Here is a 23,140-nt window from a genome sequence, read left to right on the forward strand (position 1 = left end):
GACGAATCGTGGTGGATGAAAGTTAAAGGTTTCGAGGGCGAGGCTGCGTCACTGCTAAAAGCTCGGGAAAAGGTGCCTGCAGCAAATGTATGGTTGAGCTAGTGGAATTGGGGCGCGTTCCAGGTGCCACGAGGCTAGCACCTGCATCTTGATTGATGCCTGAGGCACTAACCTCACCTGAAAGTCTAAAGGAAATAGACAGCCGGAGCTATCGAGATCAAACAATTGATGAGCTCATGGGGTTTCATCCTTTCTCATTCTCTAATTGACAAACAGCCATTCACCAAGACTCGATCAGATTCAACCCCCACAACCAACACAGTAGTTAATCAACTTGCGCATTTAGGTCTAGATTCATAAGCTCCGGTTACTTCTTTTGTCCCCATGCCACTTTTCGATATTCTCAGACCTCTCTCCTACTGTGCTTCAATGTCCCTTTTGATGGATCAACACAATTGCCAGTCCCGTCTTCTTTTGTATCGTCTTGGACCACCCATGACAACCAAGCAAACAACAACAACATGCCAAAACACAAAGCCCACGTCTTCGAGAGAAAGCGAAAGTAGTATGCCACAAGACCGTCAACGGCCAGCTTCACTTCAATTGATAACTTCGTCGCGGCATCTGGAACATCTTCGTGTGCCGGGCCTTGTCCTCCGCGGGCCAAACCAGGCCGAGCCTTTTAACTTCACTCCAGCGCCTCCAGCGAGCCTCGGGTTTTTTCGAAAAGGAACCCTCCAAAACAACCATGCATGGCAGTGCCAGAACGCGGTACCAGAAAAAAGAATTCAACAAATGTTATCCCCGCCATTCCCAAAGCCAACCATAGCCATAGCCGCAGCATTGGGTTCATCCCGTGAGACGCGTACAATGAAAAAAGAGCACCAGCCATCATCTGTCATGCATCGAAACGTGGTCTAAAAACGTGATTCCCTGCGATATGCATCATCAATGGAATGGGGTCCTCCTTCTTGGTGACTAGCCTCACGGCAAATCCGAAAGCGGGTTCGTAAGGGGGCACACAAAACGCCCAATCCCCTCCCTGCCGGGAAAGACTCCAACGCTCCCCAGAACACACCTTCTCGTCTGGCCCTCGGCGTCCAGCATGCCGTGCCTTGTTTGTTTCAAGGACCGACGCTGTCAACCTCGGGACTATATAGTGCCTGCTCGCCCCCTGACCCGGTCTTTGCCTGGGCCATGCTCCCAACCACTCTCGCTCAGCTCGGTACTGGGAGTGGACGAGGCAGGTCTCTTCCAGAGCCGCGGAGAGCCTGAGAAGGGTACGGCATATGCCAACTACCCCTCACCTCGGCGCGGAGCCATCTCAGTCGAGCTTGGCCATCATCTCCTGCTTCGTCAACGGCGTGAAGTTGTCGATGTCGAGACCTTGAGATGCCAACACGGGTTGGATGTGTGAGGGGACCAGCTTGTGGTTCAGGCTAGGGGCGATGGAGAGTTCTAAAAGTGGGTCAGCTCGTCTATTTTTCATCATGACACTTCGTCTGCTCTTACCGTGGCGGGTGAAGTCGAAGAGGGCGGGTAGCTCGCGGAGCTGACCAGTGCCGTGTCGTGAGTCGGGCAGCTTGGTGTTGGGGTCTCGAAGCTCGTCGAAGAAGGGATGAACCATGGCGTCGATTGCCGATTGTCGCTCAGTTGGTGTGTACTCCAGCAGGCGGGCGATGAGGTCGATAGCATTAGCGTCCGCCTTCCGGAAGACCTTGTTGAACGGGTGAGGCTTGATTTGGGGGAACTTGTGCTCCATGTAGTTGGGGTTCATGGTCCGGATCTGTTCTCGAGTAGGTGTGCCCAGAACCTTGATGATTTCAACAAGCTGGTCGATGCCCGACTCGCCGGGGAAAAGAGGCTGACCAAGCATAAGCTCGGCCATGACGCAGCCTGTCGACCACACATCTATCAACTCAGGTCAGCGGATCGAACCATCTAGCAAACTTTGTTCAAAATCGTACCAATCTTTGTGGTATAGTTAGTTGCACCGAAGATGAGTTCGGGCGCGCGGTAATATCGGGAGCAGATGTATGAAACATTTGGCTCGTTCTCAACTAGGATCTTTGCACTTCCAAAATCGCAGAGCTTGAGGATTCCGCTGTTGGGGTCTAGGAGAAGGTTCTGGGGCTTGATGTCTCGGTGGCAGATACCCTGGGAGTGGATGTACGCCAGAGCTCTGAACAGCTGGTAAATGTACAGCTTCACCTCCAGGATAGGCATGGTGGTCTTCATCTTGTTGAAAAATCGAGAGGCTCGGTAGACAGTCTCGGGCACGAACTCTTGAACCAGGTTGAGGTAGACCTCGTCTTTCTGTGAGGGAATTAGACGGGGAGCGAAGAAGGGGAAGATCAGGTATGCGTACACGTTCACCGTTGGAGTAGTAGAAGGCCTTGAGCTGGACGATGTTGGGGTGACGGACAATGCGCATGATCTGGAGCTCACGGTTCTGAGAAATAAGTCAGCCAACAGCTTAAGGTGCCAAATGCCGACATCATGTACCTTGAACCTCTTATCCTGAAGAACACGCTTGATGGCAGCGTCCTCTCCCGATGGAGACAGCTTGGTCTGGAAAACGACACCGAAGGAACCATTTCCGACAATTTTGCACTGGGTATACTGCAGATCTCGGGTCTCGCCAGTTACTCCATCTTGAACCTTTTCACGGATCACCTCTGCAATTGTGTCAGTGTCGAAGCGAAACCCATCATGACAAAGTCGAACGGGGAGGATATAAAGCATGATTGCAAAACTAACCTCCCATCCGCAGGCTATTGAAGGCGTTTGGCCGATGAGCCGACATTTTCGGCGTCGTTTGTCCAAATCAAGGCGCGTGTGTGAGCGAAGCAGAGGCAACGGCGCCTGTAGATCTCAATAAATGAGGAGAATTGATGCAAAGATTCCGAACAGAGGCCGTAGCAGGGGAGAACGACGATCCAGCACCAGAGCTTGATTGAATTGACGCTGGGAGCAGAGGTCTCTAGTTGGGTGCGAAGCTAGACTCGCAGACAAGACAGTGGCTGCCGGTGGAGGACAGCTGAAAGGTGATGGGCGAGTAATGTCTCGGTCGAGGTATCGGCACGGGCGCGGACGAGCGACTCGTGGATTATTTCTGCAACGTCAAGCAAACCAACCGACGGGGTCTCTGGCTGACGAGGGGGCTTGTCGGCTGTCTGGAACGGACTAGACTTGTTGGTGAGTGCACGACGGAGACGAGGACGATGCGCACGAAAATGGCAAAGCCAAGGGTATCTGGGGAAACAAAGAGAAAATCGAGGGGGAGAATCGGTGGTGTTTTGGTGGCACGGGACAGGCTGGAGGGGGGGCGGGGCGGAGGGGAAGGGAGGGGAGGGAAGGGAACGGTGGGCGCGAGGAAAGTGGGCAAGGGACGGGGTATAAAAAGCTGCCGGTAATGAGGAAGAGAGGACGTCGGGGACGGGGCTCTAGGATGGATTGAGGTACTAAAACGGGAGAGGCAGAGGTAGAGGTGGCGACGAAGGTGAGGGACAACGGCCAGGCCGGGTTGGGTCAGGTCTCCAAGGACGATGGATGACTGAGCGCGGGGACCAGCCCAGTCAATGTGTGAGAGTGAGCCTGAGAAGGAGACAAGGCAAGGCGGAGGGAGGTAGGTAGAGAGTGAAAGAGGGATGTGAATGTGTGCGTGTGTGTGGCAGGATGCGCTATGCCACTGCATGCATCAAGCGGCATGAGTTTTTTTTTTTTTTTTTTCTTGTTCTCCTCGTCGCTCGCGCTTCTGCTGTGCCTGAGCTAGGAGGGTTGTCGATGTCGATGCCAGGCACATGCAGTGAAAGATGGAGAGGGAGCCGCCGTCGCTGCCAACATTGAGAGGCTGGAAATCCGTGTCCCAATTTTGATGGACAGGCCCTCCATCCAACAGCAGTTGAACAAGATGACGGGCAGCAAGCTCTCGGGCAGTGGACAGGGCAGGGTGATGGAAAGACGACGACCAGGCGTGTGCTCTAAGCTCTAGGGGAGTGCTCTAGGGAGTGTGTCGTGGAATGGGCATGGATGGAGGCTGGCACCAGGCGGGTCTGGAGGGGCGGGGTGCTGGATGGAGCACGCTCGTGACAGCCCATCGACAGAATGCTGCTTAAGGCCAGGCGAGGAAGCGGGAGAAAACAAGGCGTTACGGAGGAGACAAACGGGGGGGAGAACAAAGTCCGAGGTCGAGATACAAACGGGAGGAAATTAAAACAGGAATGAATGCATGGGTAGGGTGGTTGAAGTACTTGTCATGGAAAAAAAGACGACGACTTACTACAGGCGATGCAAGCAATGATGACGATGGTAGGTGTGGTTTTGGTGGTGGTAGTCGCGGTGATGGTCTCCGGTTCTAGTCACGGCGGCTAGCACGAACGATCGTGAAAAGATTCGGGTCCCAGGCTGACGGGAGAAACGACAAGGGGGTTTCTCTGTTGACGAGGAACGTAAAGACGTAGGTAATCAGGACGGCTTGACGCAAGGCAGGGTGGTTGCTGCTGGGGATGTGTTCCTGTGCGTGCGGTGCGGTGCGGCGGTACAGTACGGGTGCTGTCGGCGGCGGCGGCTGTGGTGGTGCAGTGGGCAACAGGGGCACAACAGAACGTGTCTGATTCCGTAGGAGGCTAGCTGGCTGGTTGGCAGGATGGGGAAACTTGGGCACGGTGAGGCTCTCGTTTTCCAGATGTATCGAGTCCGTTGGAGGATGGTTTTGCAGATGTCGGCGTCGAGGCACGGGAGGGTGCGGCAGACAGACAGGCCAGGTACGGAGGCGGGAGACGGGGCGACGGACGCGATGCGATGCGATGTGATAGCGCCCTGGAACGGAAACCTAAGCCGGACGGAGTCTGGAAGTCCGGGAGACAAACCAGAGACAGTGAGTGAGGGTCAATCGAAGGTGATGGCAGAGGAGGAATGCTCGACGTCTGGTGGAATGAGCTGAGCTGGGCTGGACTGGGCCTTTGGTTCGGACTGGGCGCTGAGCTCTGCTGGGCTGGGAAGCTGTTCTGAATTGGGCTTGGCCTTGAGGGCCTTGGGCTAAGAGACGAGAGGCTGCTGCGGGACCTGGCTAGCCTCTGTGAACCTGGGAACCTGGCCGAGGACAGGCAGGAACCTGGGATGACACCCAAAAACAGCGTTGCTGGGTGGTACTCTGGAGCTGTGTACCTGGGGCCTTGACCTGCGAGTGGTCCTGCAGAGGAGCACGGGGACGGCGATGCGGGGCACTTTTCTGCCTAGTCGACACAGAGTGACGGCATGGGCAGACGTCAACGAGCACCTAGACGCAGCAAAAAAAAGAACGCTTCCTGTTAGCTTGGGCTGGGCGCTGGGCTTTTGCGTTGAGCGAGATGCGAAATGCTTGGGGGAGGAGGGAGGGGGATGGATGCATCTTTGTTGGTGAGGGGTTAAATCAACGCAGGAGAGACAGGCAACACGAGCTTCACTTTTTTTTTTTGTCTTAGCGCCATCGAGACATGTCTCTGATTCAACAACAGGAACATGCTGAGTGCGAGGATGCGAATTGTTTGAAAAGGCAGATGTGTGATTGGGAAATCCGAACATTTCGTGGCGACGGGAGGCAGAACAGCAGCTCACCCAGTTGCGCCGAGCGGGATGGCGGGGGAGGGGAAATAGAGACAGCTTCATTGGCAGCTTCGTGATATACAGAAAACTTCAGTTACTCACTTTCACTATTAGGTTTCCATCAAGGAAGTCAACACGGTGATTCAGCGACGACTAGGAAATCTTGTGTTTATAAAGTCACAGACAATTCGAGCAACGGGGGTGTTGCCGTCCAAGGTAACCCAAAGGCAATGAAATCGACGTCTTGTGAGCATCCGGCGCCCATTCAAGGAGGACCCGCAGGATTGGGCTTGCTCATGTGCTCATTTTGAGACGGGCACCGCGCTAAAACCCGGCAGGCGAACAGGCGAGACGTCTGTCCTCTCTGCAGCGGAGCCAGGTACCTCTGGCCCTGGGTATGAATGGAACCGGACAGGGAGTCGTGTCCTTGCTTGCCAGCCCTTCTACGGACAGATATTGGATCCAATTCCAGATGACTCGCCTCAACCTTGAATGAACCACAAGGAACCCCTTCGACCCTGGCACTTGGCGACTGGGAATAATTATTCGATAAGCCTCATGGGTGTATCCGTGATAGACACAGCTGTAACAGTGAGGCAACCGCATCCTCAGGGGGGGCACCTCGGAGTCATGCCTCAAATCATAGACTTGGAATACCTTTTCAGGTTGTAACTTCCAGAGAGGTCAGGCAGGCAGGCAGGAAAGGCAGGCACGGGCTACCTACCTTACGAGCTGCAAGGCAGGTACGACGCCGCATGGCCCAGCCCGAGTCGTGAGGCGGAACGGTAACCGCGCACATCCGCCGCATCTCATCCAAATCTACCAATCCTGAATTACACCAACAACCACCCGTTCCTGGATCTCCCAACAGCGGCAATCGTTTTGGTCAGCAACTGACCATCCCGTCAGCCTATGCTGCATGGAGCGTCGACCTGCGGCGGATCGACCTAGGAGGGCTATATACAGCTAAGAGCTTGATGGAATACACGGCCCTAGAAGGTGTTCGTTGTTAGCTGATCTCCGTCAACCCCTTCACCAACCAGCTAGTTGCCATCAACAGACCGATCCCACCGGGCTGGCACGCCTCTTTGCAGGCCGTGGCAACAGGCAAGGGTATCCAGCCTCACGGCTCGGGCTCCTCGCCGACGGCCAAGACACACGAGATCTACAAATCCACCCATCGAGAGAGGTGACACCCATTTTAGAGCTTCTCGCCTGCTGGGCCCGATTCCCAGCCGTTCTCGCCAGTAGGACGCTTGTGCCATTTCTGGGTCCCTGGTGGATTCGGCAATGGAGCACTGACCCGCTGTTGGCACCGGTGTGAGAGGATCCCGAAGGAGCCACATTTCGCGACTCAAAAAGATGCTGACCTGGACAGCGGAAGCGGATTATACAGTAGGAGCATGCAAGACTCTGTAGAGGGCTGTCGGTTGTCATCTTTAAACTTGTCGAGGCCAATCATAGGCCTTTCGCCCCCTCTTCATACGCGGCAGTTTCATGCCTCCTCGCTCACAGTTTGGAGGGCGGTTTCTTGATATTGGATCCCAACACCAGCCAGCAAGCAAAGAAGTTCACATGATATCCCAAATGTGGCCCGACCAATGTTCAATGCGTCAACAACCACCCCAAGGTCACGTCACCTCACCTCACTTTATCTCACCTCTCCTTACCTCTCCCCGTTTCGTCTCATCTCGCATCGCCTCAGCTTGTCTCTTCATCCATGTGCGACCAGTGCAGAATGGTCCAGACCTTCCCATTTGATGAAGTCGACGCCCAGGACCCCCAACAAGCTACGGTTTTTGAGATCGAGACATTTAATTGCCGAAGCATATTCGCTCGCTGGCAACCCGGGTCGCTACAACCGTAACGCATGCGCAGGGATTGGATCTTCACCCAGTCCCAGCGTTGCCAGCGTCTATCGATCAAAAGCAACGTTAGCGACAGGGGCTGTCGGCCCTCGACCGGTAAGAGTCGACAGCCGCCCCTGCCCTCCCCTGTCGGCCAGACTGGTCCGAGAGGACTGGGTTCCTCCGCCGGTTGGGTTCCCACCTGATGCAGAAGTCGAGATGACGATGGACGACGCTTTGTACAGAGCACATGCACCTGCGGGGCCGTGGCACGGTGAGGCTAGGTGGATCCCTGACGTCTGAAGCTCTGGAACTCGAGATCCAGGAATCAGGAGTCCAACGCGCCGGTACGAGACACTTCACTTGCAATTGTTGTGCCCTAATTGTGCCTCCACAAAACACGTTCCCGAATTTGGGTGTTGAGCCCGGGCACCGTCACCTGCGAGACTGTCGAGCTCGACGGCCTGATTCCTGTCAAGACTGGATTATCGAACCAGTGGATCAACCCAACAAATCTCACCTGGAGGCTCTTGGCCTGTCAACCTGCGACTCGGATATTTTTGGTTCAGTCTCACATCAGTGGGCAAGTGCTCTTCCCTTTTAAAAAGCCCTAGAGTCGTCAGCGGTTGGTGGTTGGATGGTGGTTGGTGGTGTCGAGGGGCGTGATCAAAGTGGTGGTCAAGGTGGACACAGGGTAAGTAGTGTCAACGCCAATGGTGATCTGGTTGTGGCCAATGGATGGGCCCGACGTCATGGTGAGGACGTCATTTTGCGAAATATGCATGGCCATTGCTTCTTGGGTTGGGTCTGCCACGAGCATGTGCTTGAGGCCACGAGAGACGAGCTGTCGGAAATGGCGATTGGTGATGGACGGGCATCCCGTTTCGGCGACGCCTGACAGCCTGTTGACCCAAAAGCCGATGCGGCCACGGTAGATGGCCAGCATCTGAGCGATCGTCTCCATCCCATCACGCCCATCTCATCCTCCCCCGATGCATCTGGACGCTAACAAGGAACGAGGGAAAAGCCCAGAGGCCACCAAAGCCCCTGGCACCGTCCCCGTCGCGAACACCGCTGACCACAGGGCCCATGGGCGGCTGCAGACCACTCACAGGCTACCAGTCGCGGAAGCTGGCGACGAGATGAGGGGAGCCATCAAGATGGTGGGCGAAAGTAGTCCTAAGTGGGTGGACTTTGTGGAATGCAGATGGTCATGAGACCCCTCATATGCAACGCTAATAACAATGGCCGAATTTAGGTTCGCAAAAGCACACGGCCCATCTGATCAACTCGAGAGAAAAAAGGGGTCCTCGTCGCGGAGTTATCCAACCATGAAAGACGAGATCAATGGCCGACGTTACTTGGGGAAGAAAGCAGTAATACCCGTCCTGCCGTTGCTGTTGAAGCTCCCACGGCAGTCCCGTTTTCATGAAGGAGTCAACTGACACATAATTCAGGGCACGTCTGCTTCTTCGTCCTTCTAAGAATTGGGTTGCTTCGATTCGAGGTCAATTGATATCCTCAGAGTCCAATTGACATCGTGAAACCTAGACTTCCATGTGCACCGAGAGGGATGCATGGCCTTTTTTTCGAGTCTCCAGCCGTTCACCCCGCTCAACAAGCGCGTCTCACCAGAGTTGGGGTTGGGTTAAAACATACCGCGCCGCGGCCTGCGGCATTGCGGCGGAACCGGAGTGTGATAGTGGAAGGTCTAGATCAGACTCCCGCTTCCCGGCTGCGGCTCGAAAGCATGGAGGAGAGTGTTGACGCCACCAAGCATGTCAGCATGACTTTAGAGGCGTCCCTGGCTACAAACGTCCGAGCCTCTTTTGTTCAAGCGCACGACGTTGAGCCATTGACAATCCAAGGGCGACTCTGGTTCATGTCACCTGACTCGATCTTGGTGATCCTGGTTTAACCATCCAACGCAGCAACATTGCCTGACAAGCTGAGGAATTGCTGTGTAATCAGAACGTGCAGATCGAACTAGGTCTAGCAGGCGACGCGCATGGAGAGTTGCAATCGTGCATAGCCCGTTGTTGGCTATGCAACTCCCAGAAACCAGCAGAAGCATACATGTTAGGACGGCTCCATACCTAGCCTTTCTTACTTCAACTCGGAAGTTAAGGTTAATTCGTTTCAACCTGCCACGGATTCCCCCGGTTTTCGGTGTTCGACTCCGCCTCAGCAAATATGTAAGTTGACATCCCCTCCTGAGCCAAAACTCTTATGTTGCAGAGCATGTACTGCCAGCGAGGGGACAGTACTTGAGCGGCCCAAGGCTCTCCTCAACTTCCTAGAGGAGAATTTGCCGCTGGTATTTCCACAAAGGCTAAACCAAGGTTTCCACGTCGACTCTAGCCTACAATCTTACTACAGAGCGATCAGACTTACAACACCTGTGATGGATCGTGAGGCATTGCTATTCAGTATTACAGTACTGACTAGATACGGCACTTCCCGCCATTCACTGGCAACCTACTGACGGCTGCGGTGCTTTTGTGAAACGTCATTAAGCCGACGAGAGGTCAGAAGGACAGCGACAGCAGGCATGCTATGCACATGGCTTACATGGGGGGTGTTGGTGTATCATCAGCCCATTTCGACAGCCTCGAAATCCGCCACTATTCACAGCCTTGAAATCAGCTGGCTCTCCAACACGAGCGCCGTTTCCCGCCTGCCTTACGTCAACAAGCATGTCTGTTCCCCTGTCAGTTCGCTAGCATCGCATCGCATCTCACCGCACGGGAACTAGCATGTGGCAACGACCGACGACATCGGCGTTAGATGAATCTGCGAGGCTACAGGCCACAGCCTGGGTAGCTTATATGAAGACACCGAGCGAGACAAGGTGAAAGAGGCAGTCGGTTGGTCATGGCATGCCTCACGGGTCCATTCCTGATCCTCCTTGTGCGACCCCAATCAAAGTCTTGGGGGCTGAAAGTGTTGTCAGAGACTGGTCATCAGACGCGCGGCTTCCGGCTGGCGGCCCCGGCATGGTCCATGATCCATGGGCCTTTTCCTGCCCCTGTCTGTGGATATCGTGTACATGGAGGAAGTTCTTACTATGGCCCGATGCATGCACGGGTGTAGATCAGCCGGCTTGGGCTTTGATGCTATCTTTAAGGTTCCAAACTGGGGTTGGGAGGACGGCGCTGGTGTTGACATGCTCAGAACGGCTGCGATGTGATATCCGTGGCATCAGTCTGGCGAGACTGGATCAGGCCATGATCGCCTCAGCCTGTTTTCTGCTCCTCCTGTTTCTCACCCAACCCAGTCAATCATCCAAGTTTCCTTGGCAACATCTCGCACACACGGCCACAGGCAAGGGTCCTCGTCGGATCCGATGGTTCCATGCCACGAACCCAGCTGAGATCCGTGACACCCCGTCCTCATCTCAACCCCTCCAAGCCCTCTAACCCAACTGGAGGGCTATGGCGACCTACCCCTGGCTTCCGTGAGAGGACGATTGCCTCTTTGACTCAGCTGCGTTTTTACGGATAGAGGCTGTGGCTGCGAGTCGTCCTTCACCAAGTCAGGACCAGTCCAGTCCAGTCCGCGGTGCGGCACCGTCGTACCCAACGCTTGGGCATGGCCAGCTTACATGCAATGGCAGCCCGAGTTGTCTTTGTCGGCGTCGCGGCCAGTCTCGGCCCGGGAGATCATGAGATGGCTCGTTCGTTTTCCTCACTTGATTGCATCGGAGAGCCTCTGCCGGCGGCAGATGTGCCTGATTAATGGCGCACGGCAATACCTGGCAACATCTTCACGATGGACTATGCTTCGGCTACTGCTACGACTGGGGTATGATCGATATAGCCAACTTATACATGGGGCGTGTCTCGCCTACGACGCAACGGGGGGGGCAAGGGAATGAATGGATTCTGGTCTGTCCTCACTTGATGTATCACCATGACGGTATTCCCTTGCAGACTGTGGAACATGGCACAAAACTCGTCATGCCGGACAAAAGCTGATATAGTAAGTATAATTGCCAGACGTTGAACCAACATATCGGCACCTGTATGCGCCTATTTGTTGGGGACCGGGGACACAAGCGAGATCAGAGAATCCAGGTTGACCAAGATGGCAGTAGCATCTGTTGCTGCTGAGCAAACTCGACGGCCGTGATAAGGCATCTATGTTTACGGGACAACATAGGGTCTCTTGCTTGTGTGTACGGACATACATGTACAGATGATCGCTGTCGCTGTCACGCATCCATGGACTCGGACCCCTGCCCTTGGGGTAACCCTCTGGATCTTCATGTTCGCAGACCAGACCTGACCTCGAAAACATGGCCGTCCATGTCGGAGGCTGTCGCCGCGGAGCTTGATCCGTGATAACCCGGTCACGGACACGAGAGGGATCCATGCGGCGCACAGAGCATAGTGAGGAGGAAGCAGGAAGCCTAGGAAGCGAGCGAGCAAGCAAGCAAGCAAGCAAGCAGAACTGAGGTCTACCTACGGGCGTTACTTCGGCCATTGGAGGGGAAGATCTTTGCAACCTGGACTAGGTGGCGGATGGCCGAAATATGCAGGTAATCAGTGGACATGGTCCGCTGCCTGTCATATATGACACTGGTGGCCCCGGAGGTTTTGCCATGCTCCCCGGCTGGGGGAGAGGGCCGTCCCTCTAGGCTGTTGTTCATGATGTGACGAAAGACAAGACCTTGACGGGGGAGGGTTGAGCCTGGAATAGTGCTTGCTGTGTCGATTACAGTTGAGCTCGACTTCCAGATATGGCAAGTCTGCCGTCTTGATGACCTCTCGTTAACCACGGGCAGATGACGATCATTCTGACTTGCTACAGATCCATTGTTGGAACTCTGACAGACAGACTGAACGACTGAGAGACAGTAATGCCTCAGCCAACAAGACACATCCTGTATCGTCCGTCTGTCAGTCCTACTCCTTCCTACAGCACAGCACATCACAGAACAGCAAAGCACAATTAAACGCCCACTCACCCATCCTTGACATGACCCCCTGTGCACACAAGCTTCCCCAATCCAGCGACCTGCATCTCCCGGCAAATAACACGTCCATCCCCCGGCCGCCCACCCCAGGCACAAGGCACCGGGAGGCCGCTGTGCTCGCGCGACCTGGTTGATACCTCTGTGCCTGTGGCCGTCCGAGTTCTGGATGAGTGTACTCGAGTTGTATCTTTCTTTTTCCGCCAGCCACTCGTTGGTGTCAGCTTGTAACGTCGTGCCACGCCGCCCGTTGATGCGCCCCCTTTGCCTTGAAACTTTTCTCCTCTTGTTTCTTTTTTGTTGGTAGCAAAAGAGGACTCAACCAATGGGGGTTATTAGACTCGTTGGTTTGACACAAGAGACGGGCCGGGCGCTTGCTTTTGGGTTTGCGACATGTTTGACTCTTTTTGTGTTTGTGCTTGTGGCTTCTGCACTTTGCCGCCGAGAGGGGGGAACAAGGCATTGATTCATCACTCACTCGTCGTGATGGAAGACAAAATTCGCAGATAACCAACTATGGGATGGGATTCATGAGTACATACTGTAGGTAGGGAGCCAAGGAATGATGATGTGCTGAGCTATCTCGGTTATGCCCCTGCTCACAGACGATCATTGCTACCTACCCTCCACCAACTCACACCTCTCATTCACTTACTAACTCACTCACTCACGCCCAACCTTTGACAGCCTCCCACCATGTTGCTTTCCACCTTGTTCTGCAACCCGAGTGAAACGAGAGACCCCGTAGCGTAGCATGACCTGGCTTTGAAATCATTGGGCTCCCTGGAACCGAGGGCTTGGGGAAGCAAGGAGCAAGGATGAAGGCTACCTGGCGAGGTTCATGGCTCGACTTGTCATATCAAAATGCATGCTTTTGGATGTAACCGACCAGCGTCTGGGATGCGACCTCATCGAATCATGTGATCAGTGATGCATCATTTCTTTCTTTGATAGTATTCAACCTGCTCACTCCTAAAATGACTCCCCTCCGTTGAGAGAGATTGGGCCCGAGGATTCATCAGTCTTTGGTTCTCTCGATGCCTCAACGCCCTCACCCGAAGCACGGGACGGGAACTGCAAGAGACTAGTCCTCATCGTTCACCTTGTCCGCGACCAGGTCCTTGACCGTGCTGATGACCTTCTCGGGCAGCCGCTCGCTATGCTCAACCGGGGTGCCAATACCGCTGGGAATCGGTGTCAATTGCGCGCTCGCGTAGCCGCTGCTCGGAACAGGGATCTTGATGTCCTGTGGCGAGCCAGGCACAATGAGAGGGTCTAGGCCGGGGATGTGGATGCGCTTGGCCTCGTTCTGGTACGCAGCCGGGATGATCTCGATGATCTCGTCGCGGGGAAACCTGATCATGGGGATATCCATAGTAGAGCAGTGCATCAGGTAGGCGTATAGAACCCGGAGCACAGATTCGTGTGCGATGATGAGAAGATCATGCTGCTCTCGTTCCAGCTCCAGGATGATGGGTTCCAACCGGACAGCGAGGTCGTGGTACGACTGTTTGAATTAGTATTCCTATCAACTTGCATACAACATCTTTCGCTAGACAACTTACCTCTGCACGAGGATAGCGGTGATGGTATGGGTCCAGTTCGTGCTTCTCAACTTCATCGGGATAGATTTGGCGGATCATTCGCTCCGACATCTTCTCGCAGACGCCAGGGTTTATCTGACTGAGCTGGGAACGCTGCCGGACTCGATAGCCCTTCTCCTTCAAGGCATCTGATGTCTGAACAGTACGCATGCGCGTTGACGTCCAGACTGTCAGGGGCGGCAGCGGCACATCCGCACCCCCCTCGGCGATGGTCGTCTGACGTTCTTGTTCACGATGCCGTATGAGTGCCTCGGACATCTTCTCAGCATACTCTCGCCCCTCCTGTGACAAGGGGGCGTCGGCCTTGTACGAATCTTCCTCTGCTGTGGTGCCAGCTCGGGCAAAGAAAGTCTTGCGCGACTTGATGTGTAGGTTGGTGAGGTAGAAGACGATTCGGTGCGAGAGATAGTTGAAGCTGACATTGTTGTAGAAGAACTTAGTTCCGGCGTTAATCATTTTGACATAGTTGAGTTCTTTCTCATCCATGGTCTCAAAAACGGGTATCTTCATCTCGATCCTCTGAAGATACAGCTTAGCAGCTTCATCTGGATCCATGCCCGCAAACTATTTATCAAAGTTAGCCTCCTTTACTCAACTTGGGTATACATGTCCACTCACGTCAGGGGACGAGATTTTGACGTTACGAGCATTCTCGCGAAGAATGCGTTCGTCGTCAACGAACGACTCGATGAACAGGGTCTATCCCATGAACTGTTAGTTCATGTCCAAGAGTGCGCATCATGTCTTCCCTACCTGAACATCATGCTTCGCAAACTCCTTAGCAAGCGAACGTCGCCCGTTGGCAGTCGGATTGACAGCGTCATAAATGGCCACTTGTCCGTTATCATGGTTCAACCAGCCGTAGATGTCTTCACGGCATTTCTTCAAGATCTTCTGGCGCAGGATAACCGAAGCCGGCGACGCATTTGGGAAGAAATAGTCGTCAGGGATCTCTCCTTCAGGACCGACAGTTGCCCGGCGATAGTCACCAAGATGAAAGATGCGAGTTTTGACACCAAGCCATCCAAGATACCGCGCCATGGAGACGCAGATGTGCCTGCAAGAACCGTCAGCTTCGACCAACACCTGAAAGACCAGAACCTACGTCTTTCCACGAGCGGGCGGTCCAACCATGACAATGGCTATACGACCAGAGTGAAAGAGCCGACCCGACATGGTACTGTAGAGTTGGGCCGGGGCCAGGTCTTGGCCCTCGGTAATGTCGTGGATGCCATCGATGAAGGTTGAGCTTTTGCGGCGGTAGCGAGGAGCGTTGGCCGCAATCTCAGCGGTTCTTTTTACTGTTAGTTACGAAATGACCACGGAGAGAACCAAAGGATCACAGGTGATTCCGTTAGAAGCCTGTGGTGACGCCCGACAAGCCAAGATGATGCGAGATGCTTCAGGAACGTGGCAAGCGGCTCAATTAGGGACTCATATGAGACAGTTTGAGGCTGGAGTCTATGAAAGTCTCAAGATGAAGGTAGCCCTCAAATTCTAAAGGCGGATGGAAGACAATAACAACGGAAGAGAAGAAGAGAAATTCCACCTACAAGAGAGTATCCATGTCGGTTCGAGTATCCCTGCAGGGCTTCCCGGCAAAGGTACTTCTAGGCTAATGAGATACGTTCCCCGTGAGGGTTAAATTACTGGCGTATGACTAAAAACAACGAAGATTTCTGAGGCCCGGAAACCGAAACAGTATTGCGACCACTAGCGATGTTGCTCGGCGAGAGTCGAACCGAACGGATGAAGAGAGGCTCCCTGGCTGTGCAGATGCGATGCGATGCGATGCTCAATGGTACGAAGCAGCCGGTGGAGCGGGCGAGATGCTGGTCGATAAAAGGTGATGTATTTTTTTGTGCGTCAATGAACCTGTAGTGACCTGTAACTGGCGCCTTGAATCGTTTAACGGGTCCCTTTGTGGTACGGCTTCAGAGACGATGGATGAGCTCGCGGGAGAAGGGAGATAGAGAATTCGGGCGTTATCGGCGGGGTCGGCTCGAGAGATAAAAAAGCCTTGACCGCTCTCATTCAACAACGTCGTGCAAGGAGGGAAAAGAAGAAGTGATTGGGAGAATTTGCAATGGAGAAGGCGAAAGTGTAAGAAGAAAAGAAGCATTAGAGAATTGAAAATGGCAGTCGTTGGTGTTGAACGGCGTTGAGGGGACTCATTGACAGACGAAGGTAGCGATCAAAGTACCGGTACCCACTGACCAGGACGTCATTCACCAATACGTGGTGCAAAGTCGTGCATGTGAGCCCCAAATCCCTGGGAGATGGCCTCTGGTGGGAAGTACAGAGTACTTGTGGAGTACCTCGTGTCGCCAACCAAAGACACGGCACTGCCCTCAGCCCAGGCCGATCTGAGCCAGAGCCTTGGCGCCTTCCCATTCCAGGGCCTCTCATCAGCTCAGATGCGATGGTGGATAAACCTCGGTCTCACCAGCCACACCTGACTGCCCCTCGTGGCTTGACCCCAACGGAGCACGGAAGATTCTTGCCTCCGCCACACAAAAGCCGCGCGGGCAACCGACTCGACATCATTGGTGGCTCGTGCTCCTCACTAGAGCTGTCCGGAGCCAGATGAAAATTATTCTCCATCCTCCCCAACACCACCCAAAGCCATCTGTGCTCGTCATCACGATCCTGGCGTTCAGAGGCATCGGGACTTAATCGCGATCGAGGTTATCTCATCAACCTCTTCTACCCTGCTCCTCCCCCCTCCGGCCCCCGCATTACGGTTGCGCCCTCGTCGATATCTTCGTCGCCGAGTCTCTTTCTTGTCTTGCCGGCTCCGACCTTGTCTCCGGCCTCGCCTCGGCGCACATCTCTCACCATGGCCTCCTCAGCCGCATTGGACCCTATAAAGGCGGTCCTCTTCTCCAACCCAATCGCCAATGTGTTAGGAGATGCTCTCAATTCTTTCAGCGAGCGGAGGGCGAAGCTCGGCCTGTCCAACCCCGGAACCATTGAGAACCTCGCCAAAGAGGTCCAGCGCGATGTCTTCCTCAACAACTACATGTTCACCGGCATCCGCGCCGATCTGACCAAGATCTTCAGCATGGCTCCCCTCTTCCAGGTCTCTCACCAGTTTGCTCTGGGCGAGCGCATCAACCCTTACACCTTTGCCGCCATGTACGGCACAGGCAAGGTAGCTAACCGCGATGACAAATTCGTATAGGCGGGGTGCTAACCCATCACTAGGTCTTCTGCCAAGGAAACCTCGACAACGAGGGCGCTCTCTCCGGGCGATTCAACTGGCGATGGTCCGACAAGCTTGTCTCCAAGTCTCAGCTCTCCATCTCGCCTGGTGGTCAGGATATGGCGCAGTTCGAGCACGAGTACACCGGCAACGACTTTAGCGCATCCCTCAAGATGCTCAACCCCTCCTACCTCGAGGGCGGACTTACTGGTATCTTCATTGGTAGCTACCTCCAGTCCGTCACCCCCAAGCTCGCTCTTGGTCTTGAGACTCTCTGGCAGCGACCTGCCCTCACTCAGGGCCCCGAGTGCGCTGTTTCGTACGCTGCCCGTTATAAGTCTAACGACTGGATTGCCACCGCTCAGCTCCAGGCTGCCATGGGAACTCTCAACACCTCTTACTGGCGACGACTCTCCGATAAGGTCCAGGCTGGTGTTGATCTGAGCCTCGGCCTCGTCCCCTCTCCCGGCGGTATGATGGGTGGTGGTCTGCAGAAGGAGGGTGTCACCACCATTGGCGCCAAGTACGACTTCCGCATGTCTACTTTCCGAGCTCAGGTCGACTCCAAGGGCAAGCTTAGCTGCGTTCTTGAGAAGCGTGTTGCTCCCCCTGTTATGATGACCTTTGCCGCTGACATTGACCACTTTACGGTTCGTATTCCCAATCACGAGGCGTCTTGGATGATATTGACTTTTGTTATAGCGCCAAGCCAAGATTGGACTGGGTGTCTCCATCGAGGCTGCTCCCGAGGAGCTTCAAGAACAGCAGGAGGCCCTTGGATCTCAGCCTCCTCCCAACATCCCCTTTTAAGCTCTGGGATACGACAGGCACTCCCAATGACACCAGCTACGACTCGCTCTCATCCGGTGGAATAATCTAATGTAGCCCACCGTTGACCGGCCCAGGAAAACGCCACGACCCCTCTCCCCCCGATTCACCACCCCCCTTGATGTCTTATTAGTCGTCCTTTCCGCCTCCGATGATGCCATGGTTTCTCGTCCCCTAGGGGGGATCTCTCGCATATATATCTCTCGTCTGATCCTCTGGAGCAGCTTGCTCCAAACCCCCCGGGGGACACGGGATCCCGGGCATCTGTGTATATTATTGTCGTGGGTGTTCTGCGCCGGTCATTTGTTTCTGCGACGCACAGCAGAGGGCGAGGAAAACAAAGCTGGGGAATCCTCACTTGTTCTTGATATTTTTTAAAATGTTTGGCTGAATACTTAACCCCCCTTGGCGCTCATCGAGGTGGTGGGTTTTCAAGTTAAACTGTTGATGATGATGGATGGGGCATCTACCCACGGGGAGGGCTGTTGGGAAACGGCCTCCCTGTTCATGTAACTGTGTATAAGGAAATAGACAAACGTGATGCTACAGAGTTTCTCGAAGGATGTGATGTGGAAGCATGGGAAATGGTCAATCACGAGGAATGAAACATGTTCAAGTAGTCATATTAACTGATCATGAGCCTCTTGTAGTCTCGTCTCTCTCATTGCCTTTGCGTCTGTCTCTACGTGTGCGTGTGCGTGTGCGTCATTATACCAACCCCCTCATGGTAACCTTTAATGAGTACAGACAGATGTCCTGTGATACCACGTCCATCCAAAACGCCGTGCTAGAATCTTTTGGCTTTTCTTTTTCCTTCCAGCCTATGTAGGCCCTCGGCCAAACAAGAAAACAGCGAGAGAAAAATGCAATTCCGCTCGTCTTTCGTCCGTTCAGTCATCACGTACCCTGGTGCTCGTTTTCCTCCCCTTTACACCTTGACCAACTCCATTACAGTCCACCAGGGCGGTGCGTCATCTCGCTCGCTGGCAACCATTCCCATCCGAGGCCTTTGCACTGTTTCCTTTTTAAGCCGACAACTCCTGTTCCTATGCGTGTATTCAAACATTGAAAAAAGTCGTGATTTCGTGTGTGTGTTGATGTCTTGTTGCTTCATATTTTTCGGTGTCGTTTGCCGTCATCAAGAAGCACGACGGTTACATCACCGTGCATTCTCGCTCTGGTTGGGGGTTGTTCTTGTTCTTGATCTTATCCTTGGACTTGATTCGCTTATGGCCATGCTTCCCACCATGGTGATGGTGATGAGGCTCGGCCTCTGGCTCGGCAGGTGCTTCAGCTCCATCGGTGCTGCTCTTGGACTCCTTGGATAGCTCCATGGTCAAAACTCCTGTAGAGTTGGCCGAGGACATCCCAAGAGGATTGGAATCCACCTTGAGATCTGCCTTGGGGTCAGCCTTGGGATCCACCAAAGGCTCCTTGCTTGGCCGCATGAGCCCTCCCAAGCGGCTCATTGAAAAGCTGATACGATTGTCGCCGTTCTGGCTGCTTGGTCGACTCCTGTTGACCTTGGCGAACCGCGATGCCGCGCGAGACAACCTGGATGCCGTAGATTCTTCGTTGGGTGTCACGGCTGGAGAGTGAGAGTTGGGGGTTGGAGAAGTCGAGTCCGTCCAGACCACGCTAGGGCGACGAGAATCTCCGAGGAGAGATCCCTGGTGGAAATCTGCACCCTCACCACTCCTTCTAGGGGGGCGTTCGCTGTCTGAAGAGAGCCGAATGCTCGGTGGTTTGCTGGGATATAGCTGAGAGCTCTCAATGGTTGGAGTATTGTCAAAGTAGCTCTCGTCCTGGCCCGAGATTCCCAGTTGGTTGCTTCGGGTTGGTGTGGGAGGCAGCTCGATGCTAACCTTGGACTCGTTATATGATGGCGGCTCAGTTTCGGTGTCGTCGACAGAAGGAGGGGCAACGTCGACCATTGGTACGATCTGATAAAAGAGCAGATACGGCATCTCTTCTCTTAGGGCCCTCTTGATGTCGTCGACGTAGGTGACACGGTTCTCGATCTGTAGGTCATCGAACTTGACCCATTGAGCCTCCTCGTAATCCGGGGGAGGATCGAAATTGTGCCGCCGGTTATCCTTCAGGAGCTTGGGGGCAACTCTGGCGAACGCGATGTAGTGTCCACTTTGTAACGAATCACCACGATGGCAGATGACGGATTGAAGAACGAGCTTGTACTCCATGTTAAGGACATTCGATTCCTCCTCCGTCTTGATCTCGTCAGCGAGCATAAAGTGCGGGAGCCTGAGGCTGTCAGGTATGTCGATGAAGGTGTTATGACGCTTGGGGTGACCCGACTCGGTCATGGCATAACGTTTGAGGCAGATGCCTACAACTGGTCGTTGGTCAAAGTTCAGGGCAACGTCGACGTTGTTTCGGGGCTCAGAGCTTGTCAACGCATGCCATGCTACCATACTTGTCAGTGCTGTCGTGGGAAACAGGGGGGCAAACTCACGAATAAGTCTGAAAAATTGCCACGCAGGGATTGTTACGGCCTTGACCACAGTCGAGCCCTTTCTCATGGCCTTTTGGAGTACCGTGATATTGTCAGGGGTAGATGGACGACCCTGCTCATCGAGAACGACACGCTGGATAACACTTGTTGACCTTGCTCGAACGGATGGCTTGCGTTCCTGTGCTATTTCGATGGTGGTGACTTCACCCACCTCCTCATCATCAGGAACATCGCCATCTTTGGTCTTGACGTCGTGGCCCCCAAGAATCGGCCCTTTCTCGGCGGTGGGTGTCCTCTCGATGGGAGTGATAGTCGTCGGGGAGGCAGTGATGGGTGTTGATGGTTCGCCCCTTTCCTCGGTGATGATCCGAATAGTATCCCTATGCTTCAGCGTTGGTGGCTCGCTGTAGCTCCTATCTTCCACGCCGAGCTTCTTCCCATCTTCGCTGTCTCGCTTGACGTCGACCTGGGCGTTGAAGTACTCCTCGAGACAATCCTCCAACTTGATTCCCTTATCTTCGGGATCCGGGGGTACGGCAAGGTTCAGGAGACGTTCGTAGACAACCTTGTGGTCGTCCTTATCCTTCTTGCCTTGGTGGAAAAGGTCGACCTGCAATGATAGGAGGGGTAGCTGTAGAGTTTCCGTGATGAAAGCAAAAGCTTCCGAAGTATCTTGTTGCTCGAGCATCCGAGCATCTGACCAGCCACAGTCAGCCAAGGCGTCCTGGATCAGCTTGGTCTGCACGAGTTAGCCGAGTTTAATTTAAACCTGAGGGATGGGATGCGCCTCAGCCTACCAGATCTGTGTGTACTAGCTTTCCAGTCCTCAGCATGTTTACCCACATGCGCAAGAGAGTGACGAGCTTATTGCGGTTGTCTTCCTCAGGAAACTCATTCTTGAGCATGCACTCAAAAGCGTCAAGCTTGGCAAACATGGAGAAGAGCAGGGCGTCCAAGTAACACGTTACGTTGCCGCGATTCTCGGCACCAACCATTTCCACGCTTGGGTCGTAAGGGGTGATGATGCCAGCTGCCGCCTTCTGCTCCATGTCGATGAATTCGACCGTCTTTTTCGGGTCGTGGTCGGCGAACTTGGTGGCCATGATGTCGTTGATGTGGTCAGCGGTGACATTTGTTATGTTGAGCTCGTCAAGCCGTCGTAGAATCTCCTCGACCTAACGGATTGATGTTAATGACTCGACTTCTATAACCGCAGAGGCCGTTCCGTACTCTTGCTGTGTCCTTTTCCTTCTCTGCATCTGCTTTGGCGCCTGGCTTGGCGTTGTCTGTCTTGAACATGGCCATGAAGGCGCCTGCAGAAAGCGGACGAGGCTGTCCCGCAACTGGTCAGCAAATGAGTCCAAAACGATTTGTCCCGTGGCTTTGGGCATGGTTGACGTCGTGACCAAGCCCACCGCTACGAGACATGACCATTGAGGGCATCTCGAGCATACCTTGTTCTTGTTGGCGTTGTCAGAGGTTGCTGGTACAGGCGGCGCTGGTGTTGCCGACTTAGATCTACGGCCTGCGCCATTCTTGTCGCGCAAGCTGAGGAATTTCCGAGGGAACTCCTTCATGGTTGCTGGATGTAGTAGAAAAGAAGGATGTGATTGTGAGAGAAGATCGGGTGCCTCGTGAAGTTCAGCGAGGTAACAATAGGCCACAAGCCTTCATTATCGGGGGCGCATCAGTCGCAGGCGATGGTTGAGGAGGGACGGGAGGCGGCTCGGTGCGACGCGCGCGGTGAGATGGATAGGTTAATGTAGTGAAGGTGCGATAGATGAGTCGGTCAATGTACTGGTCGCTCGAAGACGAGAGGAGACGGGCGAGGAACAGGTTGGAAGAGTTATTCAAAGCAGAAGAAAGCAGAGAAAACGAAGCGTGAGCTGAAAGACCCGACGACGGGAAGCCAGAGGGGGAAGCTCTACCTCAAAAAAGGCCGTGGTTTCGGGTTCGGAGCGAAGCGTCAGTGGCCGAATAGTTGGGAAGGTACCTGTACCTGCCCGGGCGACCTACCAAAATAGAAGGGTTTCGAGGACCAGGACCCAGTGGCGGGGGCGGGACGGCGGCCCCTGTTGGGCTGTGTGGCCTGTGCCATCCACACCTCCAGTCACTCACTTCCGTCAGAGGTGCAGTGCCCCTGTGGGTTAGGGGCGCAATCGCAGTCATTTCCATCGAGGGTCTCGGTGCCGGGCCTCAGGGCATCCGACAAGCGCGCTAGCTCTCTCTCTCTGCGTGCCAATCCAATCCAACGGCGCCGGCCATGGATGGATTGGATGGGCGATCCTGACCATTCCGACAAGCGCTCGTGGGATCGGGAAGCGAAAGCGACGGGAACCCGTAACCTCCCAAACGGCCACCTCGCAGGGTCCGACGAGCTAATGTCCAACGTGGAAGCTGCCAGGCGATTTGCTTGGATGATTTCTTCGCGGGAGTCATCCATCACATTTGACCGTCCGGGTTTGACGTAGCATCATGCATGGGAAAGAATCTTTAAAATCTTTGTACCGACACGGCGGTGTAAGTAAGCAATCCGCCTTTTGACTTTTCATGATGCTATTGTGTGTGTTGTTTGTCTTGCTTGATTGTCAGCCAGCAAGGCAGCATCTCGTAGTTTCTGCC

At 54.2% G+C, this 23,140-nt stretch overlaps 4 protein-coding genes across 4 annotated transcripts; 1 reads left to right on the plus strand and 3 right to left on the minus strand.

Annotated features, from left to right (window-relative positions):
* Nucleotides 1–1,324: 1,324 nt before the first annotated feature.
* On the minus strand, nt 1,325–2,806 carry NCS57_01133100 (Protein kinase gsk3; the record flags this gene model as incomplete). Its single annotated transcript, XM_053061051.1, has 6 exons — nt 1,325–1,458; nt 1,513–1,911; nt 1,968–2,316; nt 2,369–2,452; nt 2,506–2,678; nt 2,761–2,806. The coding sequence occupies 6 exons, from the start codon at nt 2,804–2,806 to the stop codon at nt 1,325–1,327; spliced, it is 1,185 nt and encodes a 394-aa protein (XP_052909437.1).
* A 10,686-nt stretch (nt 2,807–13,492) lies between these two features.
* On the minus strand, nt 13,493–15,579 carry NCS57_01133200 (uncharacterized protein; the record flags this gene model as incomplete). Its single annotated transcript, XM_053061052.1, has 6 exons — nt 13,493–13,915; nt 13,974–14,576; nt 14,631–14,711; nt 14,766–15,069; nt 15,118–15,306; nt 15,566–15,579. The coding sequence occupies 6 exons, from the start codon at nt 15,577–15,579 to the stop codon at nt 13,493–13,495; spliced, it is 1,614 nt and encodes a 537-aa protein (XP_052909438.1).
* A 1,272-nt stretch (nt 15,580–16,851) lies between these two features.
* On the plus strand, nt 16,852–18,027 carry NCS57_01133300 (uncharacterized protein; the record flags this gene model as incomplete). The annotated part of the gene is made up of 3 exons (XM_053061053.1): nt 16,852–17,166; nt 17,220–17,867; nt 17,920–18,027. 3 exons carry the CDS (start codon nt 16,852–16,854, stop codon nt 18,025–18,027), a joined length of 1,071 nt encoding a protein of 356 aa, XP_052909439.1.
* A 1,172-nt stretch (nt 18,028–19,199) lies between these two features.
* On the minus strand, nt 19,200–22,095 carry NCS57_01133400 (uncharacterized protein; the record flags this gene model as incomplete). Its single annotated transcript, XM_053061054.1, has 5 exons — nt 19,200–20,470; nt 20,519–21,257; nt 21,316–21,693; nt 21,749–21,850; nt 21,973–22,095. 5 exons carry the CDS (start codon nt 22,093–22,095, stop codon nt 19,200–19,202), a joined length of 2,613 nt encoding a protein of 870 aa, XP_052909440.1.
* Nucleotides 22,096–23,140: the final 1,045 nt, after the last annotated feature.

This window comes from Fusarium keratoplasticum, chromosome 9 (assembly GCF_025433545.1).
Source record: "Fusarium keratoplasticum isolate Fu6.1 chromosome 9, whole genome shotgun sequence".
NCBI classification, from domain to species: domain Eukaryota; kingdom Fungi; phylum Ascomycota; class Sordariomycetes; order Hypocreales; family Nectriaceae; genus Fusarium; species Fusarium keratoplasticum.